The sequence below is a fragment of the Heterodontus francisci genome, chromosome 5, assembly GCF_036365525.1.
Source record: "Heterodontus francisci isolate sHetFra1 chromosome 5, sHetFra1.hap1, whole genome shotgun sequence".
Taxonomy (NCBI): domain Eukaryota; kingdom Metazoa; phylum Chordata; class Chondrichthyes; order Heterodontiformes; family Heterodontidae; genus Heterodontus; species Heterodontus francisci.
Window position 1 is genome coordinate 17,781,808 of NC_090375.1, and position 25,379 is coordinate 17,807,186.

The following is a 25,379-nucleotide window of genomic DNA, read 5'->3' on the forward strand; positions in this document are numbered from 1 at the left end:
ACATTTCACTGAGGGAATGCTGCCGAAGGTTCAGCCTTTCGGATGAGACATTAGATCGAGGCCCCATCTGCCCTCTCAGGTGGACGTAAAAGATCCCATGGCGCTACTTTGAAGTAGAGCAGGAGTGTTATCCTTGGTAGCTTTGCCAATATTTATCCCTCAACAACAGCACTAAAACAGATTATCTGGTCATTATTCTGTTTGTGGGAGTTTGCTGTGCGCAAATTGGCTGCCGCATTTCCTGCATTGCAACAGTGACTACACTTCAAATATACTTCATTGGCTGCAAAGTGCTTTGAGATGTCCAGTGGTTGCAAAAGGTGCGATATGGAAAGATGCAGCGGGAATCTGAGGAAGCACTTTTTTACACAGTGAGTGATAATGACCTGGAACTCGCTGCCCACAGGGTCGTGGAAGCAGAGGCAATCAATGACTTCAAGAGGAAGTTGGATGGCCACCTGAGAGAAATAGAGTTACAGGGCTTCAGGGCTTGAGCTGGGGAATGGGACTGACTGCATAGCTCCGTGGAGAGCCAGCATGGACTCGATGGGCCGAATGGCTGTTCTATGTGCTGTAAATGATTTTATGAATGCAAGTCTTTTTTTTCTTTCACTTCTTTAAGCCTCAGAAAACCTCCAATTACTGCATTTTCTTCATCCTCCCTCAGGTGAGTGTAGGCAGCTGCAAACTTATTCCTTTACTCAGATGCAATCACTTGTCTGTATTTGGAAATGGCTTTTCTCAAGAAAAGAAAAATACAGGGAATTGGTAAAATATTTATTATTACTGTGTCACACCAGCTGTTCCTGTAACAGTCTCCAGGTAGAAACATGAGGAAGTGTTGAATAAAGGAATTGAGTAAAAATAATTTGAATTCAGAAAAATACTTTATCTTAAATTGAGAGAGTACGAATTTAAAACTAGTAAGGGCAAATTTAGAAACGTGACAAGAAATTTTTCATATGCGGATCCATAAATGGAATAAAGTGGTTCGGCAAAATATTTTGAAATAATTTAAGATATAGTTAATTTAGATTCTAAGATGTAGGACTTTGGAATCTTTAAGAATGGATGGGTTCAGAGACAAAGGGCTAGATTTTGTTCCCAGCCTGATGCAGAGTTCTGTGGCAGGGCGGAGGCTGGGAGATTAGAGCGGCAGCGGCCTGCCATGGAGACTGATACCGAGATTGCTAGGCCCAGTCTTCCCAGCGGCGGGGAAGCTCCATGGTGGCACCTCCGCTGCTCCACGGTGGGACCATACTTAAAATATTGAAATTACCTGTTTGCACACATTTTAATAGACATCGTCGTGATCCTACCAGCCTTTTCCAATCTTCAGCTCGACGTGTGGCACTCGCGTGCTTTCACTTGGTGCCTGCAAAGTTTGGTAGATAATACCCTGCTCTTACTGGTTTTTGCAGCGAACGCGGACATTTGTGTTAAATTTTAGTAGCTAGAAATGAGGGGAGGGTTTGGAATTCTGCATTCATTAATCATGTATTGGCAAGGGGGGAGCGTATGGAAGGGGTGAACTCTGCGTTGCTGTGTCGGCAATAAGGGGTGGAAGGGGTGAACGCTGCCTATTTTGCATAGGGGGTGGGGATAGGGGCCAACTCTGCATCTTTGGAACTGTTTTTGAAAGGCTGCCAACTCCTGCTCTGGTTTTAGGTGACGCTGTTCACTGCGTCGCTGAGGCCGCCCGCCATGTGATTGGGGGGGTATGGCCGCCGTGCATACATTGGTTCACAGCGGCATGGCAACGCACAGCCCGTGCATGCCAACTGCCATTTTTTCACCCGCCTCCACTCTTGGCCGGACAAGAAGATTCAACCCCAAGTGTGTATCTGTTTCCTAAATTGAAATTGGAGTTGTTGTAGTGTAAAAAAAATTAAGTGCTATGTTGCATTGCAAATTGGAAGAATAGAGGATATGGACGAAGCAATTATTTTCATAGAATGGTTACAGCACAAAAGGAAGTCATTCGTTGAGTCCATGCGGGCTCTCTGCAAGAGCAACTCACCGAGCCCCATTCCCTGTCCTTTCCCGCAAATTGTTTTTCAAGATAGTTATCCAATTTCCTTTTGAAAGTCACGATCGAATCTTCCTCCATTATAATCTCAGCCAGTGCATTCCAGATCTTAACCACACACTGCGTAAAAAAAGTTTTTCCTCATGTTGCCATTAGTTCTTTTGCCATTCACCTTAAATCAGTGTCCTCTGGTTCTTGAACCTTCTGCCATTGGGAATAGTTTCTCCCTATCCACTTTGTCCAGACCCCTCATGATCTTGAACACCCTTATCAAATCACTGAACCTTCTCTTTAAATAGAACAATCCCAGCTTCCCCAATCTATATACGTAACGTAACCATTCTTGTAAATCTTTTCTGCACTCACTCTAATGCCTTCACATCCCTGCTAATGTGTGATGACCAGAATGGCATACAATACTCCAATTGAGGCCGAACCACTGTTGTTATAAAGGTTCACCATAACTTGTCTGCTTTTGTACTCTATACCCCTGTTTATAAAGCCCAAAATCCCATATGCCTTATTTTCTTCTTACTTTTTCAACCTGCCTTGCTACCTTCAATGATTTGTGCACGTATATCCCCAGGTCCCTCTGCTCCTGTATCCCCTTTAGAATTGTATCCTTTATTTGATATTGCCTCTCCTCACTCTTCCTACTGAAATGTGTCACTTCACACTCCTTTGCATTAAATTATGTTTGCCATGTGTCTGCCCGTTCCACCAGCCTATGTCCTCTTGAATTCTCTCACTATCCTTCTCCTAGTTCACAATACTTTCAAGTTGTGGGTCATCTGAGATTTTTAAATTGTGCCCTGCACACCCAAGTCTAGGTCATGAATATATATCAAGAAAAGCTGTGGTTCCAATACTGACATCTGGAGCACCCGACTGCATACCTTCCTCCAGTCCGAAAAACAACCGTTTGTCACTACTGTGTACTGTCACTCAGCCAACTTGGCATCCAGCCTGCCACTTTCCCTTTTGTTCCGTGGGCTTTACCTTTGCTTTATCTGCTGTGTGGCACTTTATCAAATGCCTTGTGGAAGTCCATAAACATCACATCAACTGCATTACCTGCATCAACCCTCTCTGTTAGCAACACAAAAAACTAAATCAAGTTAGTTAAATGCTATTTCCCTTGAACAAATCCGTACTAGTTTTGCTTAATTAATCCACATTTGTCCAAGTGACAATTTTGTCCTGGATTATCGTTTTTTGAGAGCTTTCCCACCACTGAGGTTAAACTGACTGGCCCATAGTTGCTGGGCGTATCCTTACACCATTTTTTGACCAAGAAGGTAACATTTGCAATTCTCCAGCCCTCTGGCACCATCCTGCATCTAAGGATTAAAAATAGAAAGTGCTGGCAATACACAGCAGGTCTGGCAGCGTCTGTGACGAAACAGAGTTAACATTTCAGGTCTGTGACCTTTCATCAGGTCTGTTAAAAGGTCACAGACCTGAAACCTACTGTTCCTGTCTCCATAGGTGCAGCCTGGCCTGCTGTGCATTTCCAGCACTTTTCTGTTTTGATTCAGATTTCCAGCATCCGCAGTATTTTTGCTTTTATATTACTGTATTTAAGGAGGATTGGAAGATTATGGCCAGTGCTTCCACACTTTCCACTGTTACTTCCCTCAGTATCCTCAGATGCATTTCATCTTGTCTGGTGACTTAGCAACTTTAAGTATAACCAGCCTTTCTAATACCTCCTCTTAAACAATTTTTAGCCCATCCAGTGTCCCACTAGCTCCTCTTTCACGATGACTTTGACAGCATCTTCCTACTTGGTAAAGACATATTCAAATTACTCATGTTGTACCTCAGCCTTGCCCACTGCCTCCTGCATAAATCTCCTTTTTGGTCCCTAATTGGCCCCACCCCTCCTTTTAATATCCTTTTGCCATTTAAATTCCGCTAGAAGATTTTTGGATTCCCTTTTATGTTAGCTGCCAGTCTCTTCTCATACTTTGTCTTTGCTTCTCTTATTTCTGTTTTCACGTCCCCTATTTCCCCTATTTTATTGGATAGGTTTGAATTTCACTTCTAATTGCCTTCCAGGCTGTCAATAAGATAAGACTTTCAAAATAAAATAGTAATTTAATACCTTTTTTTTCATTCTACAGATTCAGGCTTTGGTTGAAAGTTTGAAACTCTCCATCACAGACCAACAACTTCCTATGCTTATTCGTATAATTCAGCTTGGAATTGCGCTCTACTATGGTGAAATTTGCTCATACAAAGACGTGGAAGTGGATGAAATAAGTTCTACAGCAAAGGAGACATCCATTACTCAAATGGGTAGGTAGAAAATATTGAGGTTCTAATTAGTTTAATGTTGTTGTAAATTAGTCCACTTCATCGACATCTCACCCACAGGCTTAAACATCCATACTCTCCATTACTGATGCATTGTGGCTGCAGTCTACTATCTATCAGATACACTGCAGCACCTTACAAACCTGCATTTCTGCCACTTGGAACAATAAGGGCATCAGGTGCATGAGAACACCATCATCTCCAAGTTCCCCAGTCAGGTTGCTTGTCATCCTGACTTGGACATGTATTGCCCTTACTTCATTGTTTCTGGGTCAACATCCTGGAACTCCCTACCTAAAAACATTGTGGGAGTACCTTTACCACATGAACTGCAGCGATTCAAGAACAGGCCCCCCCACCCCCCAGCCACCTTCTCGAGGGCAACTAGGGATGGGGAATAGATGTTGGCTGGCCTTGCCAGTGACTCTGGCATTTTGAGACTTGTGTTTTTTTATAAATCACTCCGCAGTGTTAATTGTATTTTAGTTGTAGGCAGATGGTGGACATTAACTGGGGGGATTCACTTGCCCTAAAAATAGACACTGACTGAAACTGTGGTTGTTGGGTTAGGAGCTGTTGGCTTTTAACCTGTAATGTGTAAATAAATGCTTATAAAAGTGTGTAAGTCTTGGCTCCAGTTATATTCTCCATGACCTTGATTTCTGGAATATAAGATGGTTGCCTAAAGATGAAGGCTGAAAGTTAAGAAAAACATTTCAGACAAACTACTATCCAAGTAGCCATTGTGGAAAATGGCAGAAAGCATGTGTACATTGTTGGGGTATGATTACCCTCTGATGCTTGCCGAGTCTGAGCCATATGAGCAGTGGAAGATTGAAGTGGATATGTGGACATGGGTTAGGCCCCTACCAAAGGGGAAACACGCGAGGCCTTGGCATTGTTGTTTCTAACAAGAATTAAAATCAGAAGTAAGTTTTTTGTGAGATGGATGCCCATTAGTTGGATAGCGATGAAGGTTTGGACATTCCATTAAAGTTCTTGGATGAAATTTACAAGAAAGATGATCCGTTAAATGCGTATGAGGCACAGTTGGACTTTGATAGATTTCGGAAAACAGATGGCTGTTCCATGGAAGAATATATCATGGGTTTTAATAGATTGTATAAAACACTGACAAAATTTTATTTGGGGATCCCTGGATCAGAACTAGATTTTTACATTGTTGGATTGTGCTAAGGTGACTCATAGCAATATAGGAAAGAGGAGCAGGAGTAGGCCATTTGGTCCTTCAAGTCTGCTTTGCCATTCAACATGGCTGATCATCTACCTCAACGCCATTTTCCTGCACTATCCCCACAATCTCTTGATATCTTTAATATCTAGAAAATCACTGTCTTGAATATACTCAATGACTGAGCCTCCACAGCCCTCTGGAGTAGAGAATTCCAAAGATTCACCAGCTTCCGTGTGAAGAAATTTCTCCTCATCTCCGTCCTAAATGGTCTGCCTTTTATTCTGAGTATGTGTCCCCTGTTTCTAGACCCTCCCCCACCACCTCCAACCACAGCGACGGGAAACATCCTTCCTGCATCTACTCTGTCAAGCCCTGTAAGAATTATGTATGCTTCAATGAAATCACCTCTCTTTCTTCTAACTCTAGAGAATATAGACCCAGCCTCCCCAATCTCTTAGGACAATCCCGCCATCCCAGGAATTAGTCTGGTGAAGTTTCGTTGTACTCCCACTGTGGCAAGTATATCCTTCCTTGGGTAAGGAGACTAAAACTGTACACATTACCCTAGGTACTGTCACCAAGGCTCTATACAATTGCACAAGACATGTTTACTCCGATACTCAAATCCTCTTGCAATAAAGGCCAATATACCATTTGCCTTCCCAATTGCTTGCTGCATCTGACTCATTAACAAGGACACCCAGGTCCCTTTGGACATCAACACTTCCCAATCTCTCACCATTTAAGAAATTCTGATTCATAAAGCACTGTTTTTTTGTTTTCTTTATAAAAATTATATTGATTATATAGTTTATTGGACACAAGTGCTGTACAATTGAATCTCATTTTACTTGTACTCAAGATAGCTCTGACGAAAGGAGGAACTTTTATGCACCTGGAGTATGATCTAAGAATCGTCATATGGTGGGAACGAGTTATAAAAGAATGAGTAAACTGTCCTCTAGATTTAAAAAAAAAACACCTGGAATAGATGTTAATTTAATATATAGGACCTAGGTTGTATTTTTTCTGAGAGGAAATAAAATTATGAATGTTTTCTTTTAGCCAGCAGTGCAGTACAGTTTCCTGAAATGATGCAGCAGTGTGCATGTCTGCAGTCTAACCATAACTATTCTGGGATGCTGATGTCGCTGGTGATAAATTTAAAAAAAAGCTGAACTGTGAATGATTGTTGGAGGTGGGTGATGTGGTCTGATGGTATATAGAGAAATATTTGTTCAATGCTGTTAATGTGAATTGTGCTCTGTTATCTGCTCCGCACATATGACAATTTCCAGTGCCCATATTTTTGAAAACTGCATAGGAGCATGATTTGGCCATTCAGCGCCATCAGGCTGCTTTGCCATTCATTGAGATCTGCAACCTAACTTCATATAATCAATATCCCTTAATACCTTTGTTAAACAGAAATAATAATACGAACTTTGATTTTTTTATTGATGCTTCTATACCTGATGAAGTGGTAATCTTGAATAGACAGCCACATCTCTGTTGGCTGCACGCTTGTCTCTGAGTCAGAAGACTGCGGCTTCAAGTCCCACTTCAGGAACTTGAGTATAAAATAGCGCAGTACTGAGGGAGCACTGCACCAGAGGTGCCGTTTTTCGGTTACGACATGAAACCAAGGCCCCATCTGCTGCTTCAGGTGGATGTAAAAGATTCCACGACACAATTTGTAGAAGAGCAAGCGAGTTCTTCCTGATGTCCAGCCAATATTTGTTCCTCAACTAACATCACTAAAACAGATTATCTACATCTTGCCGCATTGCTGTTTGTCGGACCTTGTAGTAAGTAAATTTGGCTGCCGTGTTTCTTACATTACAACAGTGACTACGCTTCAAAGGTACAGTACCTGTACATTGCCCATAAAGCTCTGAGATGTCCTGAGGTGGTGAAAGGTGCTTTTTTACTTTCTAAATTATGTCAACTTAAGAAAAGGAAAGCTTTTTTTATAAATAGAAGCTCCAGGCTGCAATTTGGAAATAGTTATAATTTCAAAATTTCAGTTATTTTAATCTCTCTCCGCATTGAGGTGTTGCTGTTTGTAAAATTCTTGTCCAATGACTTCATTGGGATGTAAAGCTTGATTAGCATGGATATGGAGCTGAAGCGCAAGTTCCAGAAGGTCATGGTAATTTATTGAGAGGAATACTGGGTTGTATGATCTGTAGAAACTGCTGGAAACCTAAGCAATTAGTGTTGGCTGGCATGAATAGCATTCTTCATTCAGTGCCAGATGTGCAATTTGTTGTCATGCTGCTGCTATGTGGAACCATGCAAGTGAATTAGTAGTCTATCAGAAAAATATACAAGTTGGATTAGCTGCTGGAACAGAAATATCAAATTACTGATATAAATGTGTGGCTTGTGGAATTCAGGTTTTCATCACTTGATAAGTAGCTACTGTTAATCTTAATATTTTTAAAGGCTGCATATATTTTGATTAAACAAACCAAGGATTTAAAGTGTGCTCTTGAGAAGAGCAGTCCCTGATTTATTTCTCTTTAACCTCCTTAATTTTCACTTTTGTCAGCTTTCTGTCTTCACACAGAAGTGGAGGAGGGACTGGCTGAGGCACAGTCGCTATCCATTAGTTGTAACCACTGGAATGTGGCGATCTAGCCACTGTATGTTAGGGTTGTAATATTAAGCTGTTGTCAAAGCTTTAATTCTCTTTTATCTCCTTGTTTTAGGAATTTCCCCATTTGTCTTAAGTTACCTCCATCTCCTGTGTTACAGCCTGCTCTGAAATGCCACCAGTGTAATAACTCATGCAGAACTACCCCTGTTCGAACAGAAAATGGTCCTTAGGTCCTCTCCGGTTCAACTAACTCCCATAACCCGAGTTGCCTGCCAGCATATGTCTGGGGTTTCTATTGACTATGGACTTGAAAAATACTGCCTGAGCAAAGTATGGCCCAACCACTCAAGTAACCTGTATATTAATGAAGGAAATCTGTCAGCCTTTCATTGTGAAATTCGAGTGCATTTTGTAAAGTTTCAAAACTAAATGTGTGCTAAAACATGTGAAATGTTTTGCACAATAGCTAAAATGTCTGTTAGCACTTGGATTATAAGTAGGTAAAGCAAATAGTTTGAAGAAAAAACTGAAAAAATGACCGGAATAAGGAAATAGGAAAAAAATATTGAATGAAGGGAGCAGCAAAAGAAATGTTTTTTTTTTAAGGTGCTAATACAGATGTACTCAAGAAAATTTCAGCATATTAGAGCATCGCACATCAAAGATTTATTCCTGTATAATTGGCTGTAATTTTGTTGATACTTTAACAATATCAACCAATGTCACTCAGCTAATTTCGTATCCATGCAGCCACTTTCCCTTTTATTCCATGGATGTCAACTTTTGCTGATAAGCCTAGTATGTGGCAGTTTATCAAGCGCTTTTTGGAAGTTCATATGCACCACATCAACCACATTACCCTCATATTTTCTCTGGTACCTCATCAAAAAACTCAGTTAAGTTAGTTAAATGCTATTTGCCTTTAACATATCAGTGATGGCTTTCCTTAATTACTGTTCAAGTGACTGTTAATTTTGTCCTGGATTATTGTTTTTTAAAAGTTTTCCCACCACTGAGGCTAGACTGACTGGCCTGTAGTTGTTTGGTTTATTGGGCTTATCCTCACACCCACATGAGTTCAGGGGTACAACAGAGGGAGCCTGGAGGGAGATTTGTCTTGAGCAATGTGAAGCATGAGATGCAGCTGAATGGATGCTCCCAATTAGGAACATAGGAGCAGGAGTAGGCCATTCAGCCCATCGAGTCTGCTCTGCCATTCAATACGATCATGGCTGATCATCCACTTCAATGCCTTTTTCCCCAGACTAACCCCAGATCCCTTTATGTCATGGGTATTTAGAAATCTTTCAATCTCTACTTTAAACATTCTCGATGACTGAGCTTCCACAGCTCTCTGGGGTAGAGAATTCCAAAGATTCACAACTCTCTGCGTAAAGACATTTCTCCTCATCTCTGTCTTAAGTGCCTTCCCCCTTATTTTGAAATTGTGTCCCATGGTTCTAGACTCACCATCTTAGCTGCATCTACCCTGTCTATCCCTTTCAGTATTTTGTAGGGTTCAATGAGATCACGGCTGGAATTTTACCGTAATCGCTGGCTCCGGCACGGGTGGAACTCAAACGGATGCAGCCTCCGTTCCCGCGCTGCGTCTCCTATCCACCGGCATCATGCGCGGGGCAGCCAATTAGAGGCCCCGCGGCGTAACTGAGACCTGAATCGGCTGGTGCGGGCAGGAAGATATACATAATTGGGGGCGGAGCCACATCCGGGAATGTCTGACGTAAACCCTTGAAAAATGTTTACCTCAATGAAATTGACCAGGTACTCATTCATTGTTTAAAAATCAGCAGTAGTAGTTGTGGTTCACTGAGAGGCTTCAGTTCTGTTAGTGCAAGAAGGAGTTAGAGATTTAAACACAGGTGGAGGAAGTCATGGAGGGGAGAAGCACTCGCTCAGCCCCCAGTTTTTCAGATGATTCACTACAGGTCCTCCTTCAGGCGGTTGAGGAGAGGCGTGATATCCTCTTCAACCCAGACGGTAGAAGGCCACCGTCAACAGTGACAAAGAGGGCCTGGCTGGAGGTCGCGGAAGAGGTCAGCAGCTGAGGCGTCGTTCGGCGCACATGGATACAGTGTCACAAGCGCCTCAATGACCTGCTTCGCTCTGCCCGGGTAAGGGGCATTCCTCATTCATCTAATCGTTATTTTGTCAAGGGAGGGTGTATTTGTATTCGTGATGCAATGTGGAACCCCTGTATGATCATTGCCTGGCTGCCTCCTTGCATTGGGATGCAGGATGGGCATATGTGAGATGAGCGTTAAGGAGGGATTGATGAGGGCACGCTCAGCAATGGCACAGCAGTTAAAAGCCACATCACCATTTGGGTGATTGCGTGACATGCCTACAAAAATGTTTGAACTAAATTTTTTCTTTCATTAGGAAAAGAGGGCACACAACGCCCGAGAGAGGCCCCGGACAGGTGGTGGTGTGGCCTGTCCAGCATTCCTCAAATGAATGGAGGAGGATGCATTGATGATAGCAGGGGAGGAAGGAGGACGAGCTGTAGCAGATGGCGAGGCCGGTGGACATGGCCATGATCATGAGTGATCCAGAAAGTGGTGTATTAGTGCATTTTGGGGGGGAGAGGGCAGGGTGGGGGAGGTTGGTGGGCCAAAGTTGTTATGAGTTACTAACCACCAGCACAGATACAGTCACCTCGGTTGGGATTTGCGTGTCTGGGATTCGATTTCACATCCAGGTGTCAGCACAGCACAGGTGCCAGGCCAGCCGCCGGAGGCAGAATCGGCTGATGCCTCTCACAGTCTGAGGAGTGTGGGAGGCCAGGCTAGAGCAGCAAGCTGATGACGTGCCTTTCAGAACATCCATTCGGCGGGAAATGTTGCAGGTGCAGCAAGCGGTCCTTGAAATTCTGGCGGAGCTGCCTGAGACAATGCGCGGAATTAATCAAACTCTGGCTACATCCATCCAGAGTATGATTTCTGCTCACTCTCAAGCAATTGAACATCTGGCTTCCCCCATTGACAGATTGGCGGCTGCAGTGGAAGGGCCAGTTCTGGAGGCACTTCGTGACGTCAGATCGATTGTGACCTCCCTGGACCAGAGCATCAGAGAGCAGAATCTGATGCGCTGGCGCCAGGTCAAGGCCGCTCATCCCTCTGATGTCACCACTGAGGATCGTCAGAGCCTCACGAGGGCACAGGGGCAGCAGATCGCATATGGGAGCTCCTCTCAGGGCGCCTCTGATGCATCCTCCAGCTCCTTGCTCCCTCTGCCAGGGACATGTGATCAGTGAAATCTCAGGGTGTTACAGGGTACTCATGAGATTTCTCAGGAGAACCCTGAGATGCTGGGGCCCTCACGGCCGCGAGCAAGCAGAGGACGTCTGCCAAAGTCATCACAAGCAGGGCAGCAAACAGTTCAGCCACCTGCCTCTGGTGTGTCTGGTGGCGAGGGATCATGCACCTGAAAGAGCACTGGGAAAAGATTTAAGAGATCATTTTAACATCACTAATGGTTCGCAGGGTGAATTGAAAGATTTTTTATTTGAGTGTGTTATAAAATATTGTAATAAAATCGGGTTCTCAGATTTTGTCATGGCTTTCCTGAAGTCAAATCCAACATCATTGCTCAACAAAAGTAGTTCAACATGTGAGGTCTCACACCTGGGTGGCGTTCCTCATGATGTGAAGGATTGCATCGTTGCATTCTCTCTCCCCGTGAAGGTGAATGAATTTGCCCTTTCAGAGCCTCACAATTAGTCTTGTCATACGGTAATCCCAATTGTGCGAAAATTTACACACTCTCAACGGAAACGTCTACCTCTTAAAGACACCCTTGTCTATCGAGCACTTAAATTCAGCTTCCTCTCCATGACCATCAAGTCAGTGGTGTCCAGCTTCATCAGAAACATCATCGTCATCTGATGACACAACGCAATGACACTGATCCTTCTCCAGTGCCTCTCCATTTTCAGTCGCCAGGTTATGCAAGGCACAGCAGACGACAATTATTCTTGCAACCCTTGAAGGTGCATACTGCAGTGCTGCACCTGAGCGGTCAAGACACCTGAACCTCATCTTAAGCAGGCCTATAGTTTGTTCGATGGTTACTGTGGTGGCCGCATGGCTCTCATTGTATCGTTCCTCCGCATGACCCCTTGGATTCCTCACTGGTGTCATGAGCCATGTCTTCAGAGGATAAGCCCTGTCGCCAAGTATCCATCTGTCTGGAGGCCTGCTGACTCTGACCTGCATGATTCTCTGACAATGATCACAGACGAGCTGAACGTTCATTGAATGGTATCTCTTGCGGTTAATCAGTGCCCCCAACTGACCTGCTGGGGCTCTGAAGGCCACATGAGTACAGTCAATCATGCCCTGTTCCATTGGAAACCCAGATATAGTTCTGAAGCCTCTGGCTCTCTCAGCCTCACAAGTGTTGTCCGCTTTGAACGTGATGAATTGGTTACCACGTTGGACCAATGCATCAGTCACAACCTTGATGCAGTGGTGCGCTGCTGCTTGTGAGACTCTGCACATGTCTGCTGCTGAGGCTTGGAATGAGCCAGACGCATAGAAGTTAAGAGATATTGTAATCTTTAGAGCGACCGGCATTGGATGGCCTCCGATACAGTTTGAGGAAACATCCACTGCCATCATCTCTCAAAGAGATGTGACAGTCTCCCGTGACAGCCGCAGTCGTCTTCTGCACTGGTGATCTGACAGCTGCAGGTAGCTCAGACACAGCCGGTATGCCCCTCCTGGTGGGTAGGCACGTATCCTGACGTGTTTGCTAACGAGCGACTCTACCACCTGCTCTCCCTCCCACATCACGATGGTACACTGGGTCAGCTTGTTGCACGTTCCCCTGCACATTTGTCCTTCTGTCCCTCATAGGGGCAAGGTCCTCCTCATCTGATGATCCACCTCCACATTGAACAATTCCCATTGCTGTACTACTCACCAGATGCTCTGACCACAGGTATTAGCTTCCAGCAGTTAGGACTGGCTCACGAGATCCCCTTCCTTTCACCACATAAGTCAAAGTTGATGGGTCCCCATCAGCTGTGCAGAACACTCAGATGAATCCTTTAGCACTAATTGAAAGTCACACACCTTGTCAGGATATACAAATAACATTAGAATTATTTCAGAGTAAAACTGAAAATTGTACTTCCAACTCCCTCCTGAATCAATGCCTGCCGCCCTTATGTAGCTGCCGGCTGGCCGACATGCCCCACGAGCTGATTTACGGACGTTAAAGCAGACCTCATATGTAAAATTATAGTAAATTGCTTTGTAAACGACCTCAATAACCTTTCTTCTGACTTCCGACGTTGGTAAAATGACGTCTGCGCGTAATGACGCCGGGGACACGGTCCGACGTCATCGCGCTTCCTTTTACCATCCGGACGCCTCCGTAGAGACACGTTTAATGCCGGTAAAATTCCGGCCCACCTCTCATTGTTCGAAACTCTGGAGAATACAAGCCCAGTTTCCCCAATCTCTCTTCATAGGACAGTCCCGCCATCCCGGGAACAAGTCTGGTGAACCTTCGTTGCACTGCCTCTCTGGCAATAATGTCCTTCCTAAGGTATGGGGACCAAAACTGCATACAGTACTCCAGGTGCAGTCGAGCCAAGGTTCTATACAATTGAAGCAAGACTTCACTACTCCTGTACTCAAATTCTCTTGCTGCACCTGCATGTTAGCTTTCAGTGACTTACTGATGAGGACACCCAAGTCCCTTTGTACATCTACACTTTCTAATCTCTTACCATTTAAGAAATACTCTGCACATCTATTCCTTCTACCAAAGTGGATAATCTCACATTTTTCCACATTATATTCCATCTGCCACGTTCTTGCCCACTCACTCGTTTTGACCAAATCCCCTTGAAGCTGCTTTGCATCTCCTTCACAACTCACATTCCCACCTAGTTTTGTGTCATCTGTGAATTGGAAATATTACATTTGGTCCCCACATTCAAATCATTGATATATATTGTGAACAGCTGGGGCCCAAGTACTGCCCCTTGCGGTACCCCACTAAACACAGCCTGTCAACGTGGGAATGACCTGTTGATCCGTACTCTCTATTTTCTGCCGGTAATCAATCCTTAATCCATGCCAGTATATTACCTCCTATCCCATGTGCTTTAATTTTGCTAACCAACTTCCTGTGAGGTCTTTAGCAAAATCCTTCTGAAAATCCAAGTATACTACATCCACCAACTCCCCTTCATCAATTCTGTTATTAACATCCCCAAAAAACTTCAACAGGTTTGTCAAACATGATTTCCCATTCATAAATCCATGACTATGCCCAATCAGATCATTATTATCCAAGTGTCCATTTATCACATCCTTTAGAATAGATTCCAGCATTTTCCTAACGACTGATGTAAGGCCAACAGGTCTGTCATTCTCCGGTTTCCCCCTCCTTCCCTTCTTAAATTCATGAGCTGTTCCCCCTTGTGAGAGGTGAGGTTGGAGGGTCAGCTGATGAGGATTTAAGAAGGTACTTAATAGTGGAGAAAAAATGCGAGGAGTTTTCCTGACTGAGGTGGAAGAATATGTGGTTCTGGCAGAGTAGAGTGAGTCTTGGACCGTGCTCTATGTGATACAGCCATTTAGCTTATTAAAAGTCCTCAGAATTTTGAAGATCTTAGTGAAATCTTCTAACCTGCTCTGCTGATAACGAAAGTGTCCTGTACCTGATATAGTCCTAATAAATTTCTTTTGTACTCAGTGAGCTGGATTTTGTTCCCAGCCCGACCTTGGGTTCCATGATGGGGTGGTGGCAGGGGGCTGGAGACGGCAGTGACCATCACGGAACCTGACGCCGGGATTGCTGGGCTCGATCTTCAAGGAAGCTCCGTGGCGCCCCCTCCGCTGATCTGGGACGGGACATGAGTTAGCATATTTAAATTCCAGATTTGCATGAATTCAAATGTAAACCACAGCGATCTTAGCGTAGGTTCCCGATCAAGTATGACGTGCGGCACTCGCGTGCCTTCACTTTCCTGTCCAGGGAAGGCTGGCGTCACCAAGTTGGGGAAGGGGTGAACTCTGCACTCTGATGGATATGGGGGTGTGGTTGGGGAATAAGTGAAGTCTGCACTCTGATGGGTATAGGGTGGTGTGTAGGGGTGAACTCTGCAGTCTGATGGGTGTGGGGGGAAGGGGTGAACTCTGCACTCTGATGGGTGTGAGGGGAAGGGGTGAACTCTGCATTCTGATGGGTATGGGGGGGAAGGGTGAACTCTGCACTCGGATGGGTGGAGGGGTGGGGAAGGGTGAACTCTGTAATGGTGTGCTGTTTGCAGGGCTGGCAGCCTTTTACAAAATGGCAGCAGCATCTGCTCCTTCAGCAGGTGATGCCGAGAATGGCGTCAGCGAGGCTTCCCCCGCCACGTGATTGCTTGGGGGTGGGTGGCGGGGGGCGGTGTCAACTGCCATCAATATGTAAAGTGGATTACGCAGCTGCGCGGGTCCTGTGGAGGATGGCGGCCATGTTCCGCTGCCACTCCTGCCGGCGGGATGACAAAACTTCAGCCCAGTTTTTGGCCTCGATGTTTTTCCAAAAGGATGGCATAATATTCTAATTGTCACTGCAGTTGGAGAATTATTTCTTCACTTTTGTACTGTGTGCCCCTATTTATAACATCTGGGATCTCAATATGCTTTTGAGCTTTTTCAACTTGTCAGAGAGTCGTACAGCATAGAAACAGGCCCTTTGGCCCACCGCATCTATGCCGACCATAATGCCTATCTATACTAATCCCACCTGCCTGCATTAATTCCATATCCTTCTGTGCCTTGCTCATTCAAGTACCTGTCCAGATGCCTCTTAAATGTTGCTACTGTTCTTGCCTCCACCACCACCTCACTTTTAAAAGCCTCCCACTTGCCAGACGTCCCTTTACCTGTAAACAGCCTCTCCCATTCACCTTTTGAAAGTTCTTGTCTGATGCCATCGAAATTAGCCTTCCCCCAATTTAGGACTTCTGTCCTGTCATCATCTCGCCCTGTCATCTTTAAAGATTATATATTTAACTGACAATGGAGAGAGAGAGCAATGCTTTACAACTATGCATTCATTCCAGAGGCTCGTGTTTTTAAACTCCTTACAAGTATTTTAAAATCCTTAAATGGAGGCAATACCATTTTAAGTATTTGCCTTTTCCATACTTGTTTGGCTGCAGTGACTTGGGGTATAACTCAGTCTTGATTTGGAAATGAGGTGAAGGGCAATTATAGGCTTTTTGGCAGTATGAGATATTTTCCATGCTGAAGAAGATTTGTTGCTCCTGGGTTGAAGTGTTATACTCCGAACTCAACCCAAAGTGACCAAAAAATATATTGTTGCAGTGCAGTTGTATGTCCATACCAAATTGCATATGCCAGTGAAGAAGCACAACCAATGCAGAGTATCAGAGTTTATACCATCACTTGAAGTGCACCTTCATAAAATTCAGAAATAGTGTACCACATGTTAAACAATTATACATCACTGGGCAGGAAGAAAAATATGCATTTTAAAACTTATAAGTAAAAAAGACATGTTCAAAATGTGAGATGCTCACTTTAATATGAGAAGAGCAGGCTTAGGTAATTATTTTTAAAGATTTGGTACAACAGCTGTTAGGTTTGTAGCATGAACATTGAAAGCTGGCAAAAGCTGCTCTGGTCATAATCTTGTTGACAATTGACGGCATGACAGCATTTCTTCAATGCTGTGGAATACATCATCTGTTGTAATTCAGACGCTGTGTGGTTACTTTTTCTCATACGAAATGTGAAGAATCACTTCCATAAGCAAAGCCAAGCATGCTATGACATCAAAATATGACCTTGTCTGTCTGAAGTAATCTGCTAAGTAATATGCTCTGGGCAAACAATAAGAACATAAGAATTAAGAGCAGGAAGAGGCCATATTATGCTTGTTTGAAAGAGCTATCCAATTAGTCTTTCCCTCCTGCTCTTTCCCCAAAGCCCTGCAAACTTTTCCTTTTCAAGTATTTATCCAATTCCAGACAACATTCCGGTAATAGTACTGAAGCTGTGTGCTCTAGACCTAGCCGTGCTCCGAGCCATTTTGCTCCAGTACAGCTGCAACATTGCATCTACCTGGCAATGTGGAAAATTGCCCCAGTATGTCCTGTACACAAAAAGTAGGACAAATCCAACCCGGCCAGTTACGGCCCTAGCAGTCTGTTCTTGATCATCAGTAATGTGATGGAGGGGGTCGTCGACAGTGCTATCTAGTGGCACTTGCTCAGAAATAACCTGCTCACTGATGCTCAGTTTGGGTTCTGCCAGGGCCACTCATCTCCTGACCTCATTACAGCCTTTGTCCAAACATGGCCAAAAGAACTGAACTCCAGGGGTGACGATGAGACCCAAGGCAGTATTTGACCGAGTATGGCATCAAGGAGCCCTAGCAAAACTGGAATCAATGGGAATCGGGGAAAACTCTCCACTGGTTGGAGTCATACCTAGCTCAAAGGAAGATGGTTGTGGTTGTTGGAGGTTAAGCATCTCAGTCCCAGGACATCACTGCAGGAGTTCCTCAGGGTAGTATCCTAGGCCCAACCATCTTCAGCTGCTTCATCAATGACCTTCCCTCCATCCTAAGGTCAGAAGTGGGGATGTTCGCTGATGATTGCACAATGTTCAGCACCATTTGTGACTCCTCATAATGAATCAGCCCATGTCCAGCTGCAGCAAGACCTGGACAACAGCCAGGCGTGGGCTGATAAGTGGCAAGTAACATTTGCGCCACACAAGCGTCAGGCAATGACTATCTGAAACAAGAGAGAATCTAACCATCTCCCCTTGATGTTCCATGGCATTACTATCACGGAATCCCCCACTCTCAACATCCTGGGGGGTTACCATTGATCCGAAACTGAACTGGACCAGCCGCATAAATGCTGTGACTACCAGAGCAGGTCAGAGGCTGGGAATTCTGTGGCGTGTAACTCACCTTCTGACTCCCCAATGCCTGTCCACCATCTACAAGGCACAAATTAGGAGTGTGATGGAATGTTGTCCACTTGCCTGGATGGATGCAGCTCCAACAACACTCAAGAAGCTCGACACCATCCAGGCCAAAGCAGCCCACTTGATTGGCATCCCATCCACCACCTTCAACATTCACTCCCTTCACCACTGACACGCAGTGGCAGTAGTATGTACCATCTACAAGATGCACTGGAGCAACTCACCAAGGCTCCCTTAACAGCACCTTCCAAACCCGCGAGCTCTACCAACTAGGAGGACAAGGGCAGCAGATGCATGAGTACACCACCACCTACAAGCTCCCCTCCAAGTTTAGTTTGTTTAGTTTAGTTTAGAGATACAGCACTGAAACAGGCCCTTCGGCCCACAGAGTCTGTGCCGACCATCAACCACCCATTTATACTAATTCTACACTAATCCCATATTCCTACCACATCCCCACCTGTCCCTATATTTCCCTGCCACCTACCTATACTAGGGGCAATTTATAATGGGCAATTTACCTACCAACCTGCAAGTCTTTGACTGTGGGAGGAAACCGGAGCAACCGGCAAAAACCCACGCAGACACAGGGAGAACTTGCAAACTCCACACAGGCAGTACCCAGAATTGAACCCGCATCACTGGAGCTGTGAGGCTGCGGTGCTAACCACTGCGCCACTGTCGAAGCCACACACCACCTTGACTTGGAACTAAATTGCTGTTACTTTGCTGTAGCTGGGTCAAAATCCTGGAACACCCATCTTTAACAACATTGTGCGTGTACCTACACCCCAAGGACTGCAGCAGTTCAAGAAGGAAGCTCATTACCACCTTCTCTAGGGCAATTAGGGATGGGCAATAAATGCTGGTCTAGTCAGTGATGCCCACATCCCATGAGTGAATATAAAAAAAAAAATTATCTTTTGAAAGATAATATTAAATTTGCTTCTGCCACCTTTTTAGGCAGTGTATTCCAGGGCGGCGCAGTGGTTAGCACCGCAGCCTCACAGCTCCAGCGACCCGGGTTCAATTCTGGGTACTGCCTGTGTGGAGTTTGCAAGTTCTCCCTGTGTCTGCGTGGGTTTCCTCCGGGTGCTCCAGTTTCCTCCCATATGCCAAAGACCTGCAGGTTGATAGGTAAATTGGCCATTGTAAATTGCCCCCAGTATAGGTAGGTGGTAGGGAAATATAGGGACAGGTGAGGATGTGGTAGGAATATGGAATTAGTGTAGGATTAGTATAAATGGGTGGTTGATGGTCGGCACAGACTCGGTGGGCCGAAGGGCCTGTTTCAGTGCTGTATATCTAAATCTAAAAATCAGGCTGTAACAACTTGTTTCTTGTTACTCCTTCTGCCCCAACTTTGGTGGCAGAGCCTTTAGTTGTTTTGGCCTTGTCCTGTATGTTTCTCTCTGAAGTTTTCCAGCTGGCTCCCTCTCTTTTAAAGGTCTGCTCAAAATCTACCTCATTAAGTCAGGATTGCCTTAATTCTTCTATTAGCGCTCAACATCCATTTTTTGCCTCTCTCAGACACCTTGGTACATTTACCCTAAAGGTAGCATATAAATGTGAGATGATGAATGGTAGAAGTTTGTCGAGCTTGTATAGCAGTCTAAAAACAATGTGCAGTTAGACATAAAGCAGTAACACAGTTGCAGTAATGCAGTGCATTGAATAGCATTTAAAATCCTCATTTAGAAAATTCAAGGGTGTGTGGGAGTAACTTGAATTCTGACTATAGTTATAGCCAGAGAAGATAAAAATTTGGGAACAAGGTGAACCCTATCTAGGACATAAACTAAAAGCATAAAGGGAGAGGAAAAGTGGCACATTTGTAAGCTGAGATGATTCTATTAAGCAGAAAACCATGAGATAAAATTAAATTTGAATGCAAACTGTTAGATAAGGCAACTTAATTGACTCTTTATCATACCACAAAGCTAACTTAAACTGCAGCTTGGGTGAAAAGTTTACAATCAAACTTTTCTGCATCTGTCCCATCTTTTTTCGAGTATATCTGTTAAGTAGCAAGTGAGATGTATAACATTCACAGAACATAAACACGACTCACTCCTGTTTGCCAACTGAAATTAATCTAAAATATGCACTCAATGGGTTAGTCAAAAAGACAGAGGTGGTGTTTCCCAAAATTTGCACATCGCTGACTGACTTAACTGACCAGTCAAGCTGAGTACAACCATTTAGGATGAATAAGCAGCTATCCACTGTTGCGTTTGCCTGAATACAATTAAATTAGTTCTGACAGCTCCTATCTTTTCTGGGCTATTGACCCTGACTTGATCAGCCACAGCTGCTAATATATATTTAACAACTATAACACATCTCTTCAAAAGGAGCTGACTTGCTGTAGGGCTTGATGAATGCTAATAAAAATGAAGGTCAATGTTTTTTTAACATAGGGTTCACACTGACTCTTGAAACAGTGCCCCATTATGTATAATTCTAAATTAGTTTACATTCTTGACCAGTGAGACACAGATATATGGTGTACATATACAACGCATATGTGTAATGTCCCTGATAAATGAAGAAACTTTCATAGTGTTGATGAATTGTAAATTTCCTTTTTGTTGACTTTATAGGTGAATGCAATTAATAAATTAGCTGCAACCTAAAAGTTACGACCCACTAACCTTTATTTCAACCAGTTAGGAAAGCAGAGTAATCAGACTGTGAACTTTGCCATGATGGCAGCTAATTCTCTTCAACAAATGATTGAAAAGATGAAATTACCATTCCTATTACATGAGACAGTATGGTAGAAGGACCTTTTTTCTTTGTGTATGAAAATTTTATTGGGAACTTGAGCTTTTAAACTGACAAATGAAGTATTGTACACTGAGCCACCTGTATGCCTTATCATAGAGTCATGGAGGTCAGATTGGATTTTTCCCTTCTTGATACAACCATCTGCAGATTTCCTTTGTACTGCTTTGGAGAGGGAATAGGTATTTGGTCCTGTGCTATCGCTGCATTCAGCAGTTGCACTAGCGTAACACTGAATGAAGCCTGGGATGATTCTATTGACTTACTCAGTTGTTGTTGTATGTGGCATCTTCTACTCTCAAAAAATGCCTTATATTCCCTGCATTGTTGTGGAAAGGAAACACTTCCTGTTCTGATTTATGTACAGTAACTTAGTTGTTTTGCAGTTTTCTAACTATTGCACATGCTACCAATATTCCACTCAGACCTTGGCACTCATTTTTTGGTTGAAGTATCTTATCTTTACAGATAATAGGTCTGTGTTGCTGATTCTTCACAAGTTGCGCTGAATTAAAATGATTGATTTTTAATTTCATATGATTTATAATTTACCGAGCCACAAAATAATGCTTTTGAGCAAATTAAGTGTTCTCTCTGAAACTAGTTATAAAAGGGATGGCTTAGCTGCTTTTTCACTGTCCTTTAACCTGTCAGAGCTGAAGATACCTTCTTCATTTAGCCCAAAAATACTGTGAACATAAGTTTGTATCAGATATCATTTGAACTTTTTTTTGTTCTAGGGTCATAGAGATTTTTAATATTATTTAATTTAAAACTGAAATGTTCAAGGTGTGCATCTCCACATGCTCTTTATTTACAAAAATGGCACACTTTTTCTTCCCATAATTATTCTTGTGAAGAATGAGGTAAATGCGAACCATTATTGGAAGCATCTGAAAATACAAGGGCAGGATTGTATTTTTTTGGGTGAAATGTTTAGGAGATCCTCAAAAGAGCTTTCTTTGCAAAATAGTTCTTCAATCTAATATATTTATTTCAATGCTCATCGGCAGAAGTGAGTGCGGTTCCATTTATGAGAGTTGTGATTGAAAGTAGTTAAATTGATGAATCTTTGAAATGGAAATCAGTGTTTTATTAAAATTGATCTTAAAAAGAAGCTAAGAAGGAGTAGAGTTGTGTTTAACAGCTGGTCTTCATGCTGGAAAAGGTTCCAGGCAGGCAGCAATTATTTAATAGATTGGTGGGGGGAGAAGTGGGAGAAAGAGGATGTGTTCCATCTGTCAGACAAATAGTGTATTTGTTTTAAGAAATGAAGGGTAATGGAAAACTATTAACTGAGTGAGCAATTTAAGTTTGTTTGTGATCTCCTATGTTTAGTTGACCAAACTTGGTGACTTGTTATAGTGTCATGCAGGCCCCCATCTCCAAGAATGAGGCACATTAATTTCGCCACATGGACATTAAACTTCAAATTGTTGTTGGGAAGAAGAGGGCATATTACAAGGAATTGCCAGGTCCCTAGCCAGAAAGACATTTTTGTATACTAGCAGACAGTTTTGGAACAAAGGAACCAGTCCCTGCTCCCAGTACACAGAACGAACGTGGTCAGACCAGTTCAGTCACATGACAAACTGGCTATTGCAGAGTTTTGAACTGAGTTTTAAATTGGAGAAACAGTGTGTTTGAAGACAGAAAGCTCTTGGCTCCTGAATTGTGAACATCTCTCTCCTGTCTGCTCCCATCTCTTTCTCACCAGCTTTGTAATCTATTGAAGACACATGAACCCCAAGATAGAAAAGTCTCCTACAGGGAACAAGGTTTAAGAAAAATACTGGGCCCCAATGAAAAGCAAGAATTACCTACAAAAGGACTCTACAGTCAGCTCGAAGAACAGTAACAAGAAACTCTTCAGATATTGCCTCACACCGCTCCACTTTATTTTTCCTCTCTTTTCTGTCCCTATCTGCATGTGTGTCTTGTGTATGCATGCTAGCGTGGGCGCATTGTTGTATCCATAGGCGTTAACCACATTAGAGTTTTTAGTTTAAGTTTTAATAAATTTCACTTTTTTCTTTAAACCTAAGAGAGCCTGTTTGTGCTCATTTCTTTGCCTTATAATTGGAAAGCAGTGAACAAGGATTCACCAAGGGGGAGCTCAAATCACTATGTTTAAAATTAAATCCTGTTACAGTAACACCAGGTGAGCTCAGTCTGTCACAAATGTTAGGTAGTTGATTCAACTGTGAGCTTTGTAAGTTGCAAGATATTTAGCTCATCTTAGTTGATTCATGCAGAAAATTCTTGAAATTTTCTCATTTGAACACCCAGTCGCTTCATAAAATATTTGAGTTTCATCCTGGAAGTATATTCTGTACACTGTTCACTCCTTGTGCACTTAAGTTTCTAACATCAGTCCGATATCTGGCTTTTACTCGTCTGAATCTCTGTCTTTTGACCTTCTCTTTCTACTTAACTTAGTAACTTTCCAAGTTTACCTTTTCCATTTTATTTACCATTGCATAAACCTCAATAAAAATACTACTTTCTCGCCGTAAGAACCATGTTTCTTCTGTCTTCATAACTTTGGCATCATCCTCGAGGTTCTTTCCTGCACTGCCTTCAGTGCTCAAATGTCTCCCTTGTGCCCCAGTGCCCAGAACTGGATGTAGTACTTGAGGTGCAGTCTGACTGGAGCACTTACACTTTACTTACTGACTTGTACTTTACTGGTTATCTCTATTGCCTTGATTGCTCCTCTGCATTTGCTAGAACTATTGAGCACTGAGTCGACTTAAGACTCCTGTGTCTCTTTTGGCTTCATCCTTAGCTTTTCCAATATAAGTTATGGAGTACATTGTCATTTCCAGATTCCTGTCCCTGTTCCTACCCCCATCCCTGCCCTTATGCAGGCAGTACTTTACATTTCTCTGCATTCAACTTCAACTGCCATTTTTCTATCCACTTACAACTAATCTTGTAATTTGAGTTACTTCCTCCAATGATTACTGCTGTCCTTTTATATAAAAAAAAATCTATTCTCTGGAGACTTTTTCTTAGCTGTTGCAATATTAGCAACGCTATTGTACTCCCAGTATACCTATTTGCAATTAATATTTCTAGTCAGTAAAGGTGATGAAAGCAACAAAGAGTTAATCAACTGAATGTTATTGCAGTGACATGCATATATTACTTTATCTCATCTTAACCTCATTTGAGTTTTGTGGCCTTCACAGCATGGCCTTGTCAAGCAAACTAATGTGCTTTTGGTTTGTACAATTTCAGATTTGCTCCATTGTGCAATCGTAAATTTATCTAATAAAGTACTGATTCTAAATTCTACTTCCAAGTTACTGGGCTAGCAGATGTATAAGTTTATTTTGGAATTTAACAGTTGCTATTTCTATGAAAACTATGTAATTTGCAAAGGATTGTGCAGTTCTTTAATTGTCTCAGTTTTAAGGTGGTCAAATGGAATGTCAAAGGGGTCAAGCATCCCATTAAGGTGAAAAATTCCAGCTTTTATGAAGATGGAAAAGATCTAAATTGCTTTCTTGTATTTAAGCAATTTTGTGCGGCTGTAACGTACGTTTGTTTTGGAAAACCATAGGTTTCTGCTGACTACACTGTTTCCACAACTTCAGTGCTAATACTAATGACTTTGGACATGACAATCTGGACACTTCATTATTCATCACATCCAGCCTCTAATTTGTCTTTCATTAACCTTCCCAATGAATGGTAGCAGATGTTTGGCATAAGACTGCAACTGCTTTTGGATTTGAAATTAATCAAATTAGGGGAAAACGAGACTGAACAGAAATTTTTTTTTTTTTTTGCATCATCCACATCTGCAAAGAGTGGTGGGTTGATTTGATTCTGCATTGAATTATCTTTCTAAAATTCTAACTGACTGAGAGTGATGTTTTGTTTTGTTCAAAATATTATGTGAAGGATCCATCTTGTTAAATATGTGAAGTCTGGGTAAAGTTAACCCTAAACTAATATGACCATTTGTTATTTCTGGGGCATCAAAATGAAGGAAGGAAATGTCATCTTGTGTTAGATTATAAATTGCACGCATACTCAGCCTTAGATGTTGGGATTTATTGGGGGAATAACAGTTGAATAATATGAAAGAGTTTTGTTGTGAAATAACTTGCCGCCTTTCATCGAACTTGATATCATTAAGGCTTTCTTAAGAGGAAATAGTGAATTGTAAGTCAACTTTTTGCTTTTGATAAAATTGGTTTTAGAATGAATGTGTTGTTTGGGTTTTAGCAGTTCATGGAAGCTGAATAGTCGCTGTAGGATATGATACCAGTATTCAAAAAGTGTGACTAAACAGGCACAGGCAAATATAGATCCAATGACTTCACCTCCATCCTGTGTAACATAATGGAATGGATTATCAGATGTGAATTTGAGAATTATACCAGTAATCATCTAGTAAACAGCAGTCAGCACAGATTCAGAAGCGGAAGGTCCTGCTTGACCAAC

General features: G+C 42.8%; 1 protein-coding gene across 11 annotated transcripts in view; it reads left to right on the plus strand.

Moving 5' to 3' along the window:
- The window catches only part of LOC137369760 (intermembrane lipid transfer protein VPS13B-like), a 1,379,747-nt gene that overhangs the window by 159,784 nt on the left and 1,194,584 nt on the right, over positions 1 to 25,379 (plus strand). For all 11 annotated transcript variants that reach the window (XM_068031175.1, XM_068031176.1, XM_068031177.1 and 8 more), the window contains exon 7: positions 4,156 to 4,330. In XM_068031175.1, coding sequence (XP_067887276.1) covers positions 4,156 to 4,330 — 175 coding nt within the window. The remainder of the gene's footprint in view (positions 1 to 4,155; positions 4,331 to 25,379) is intronic.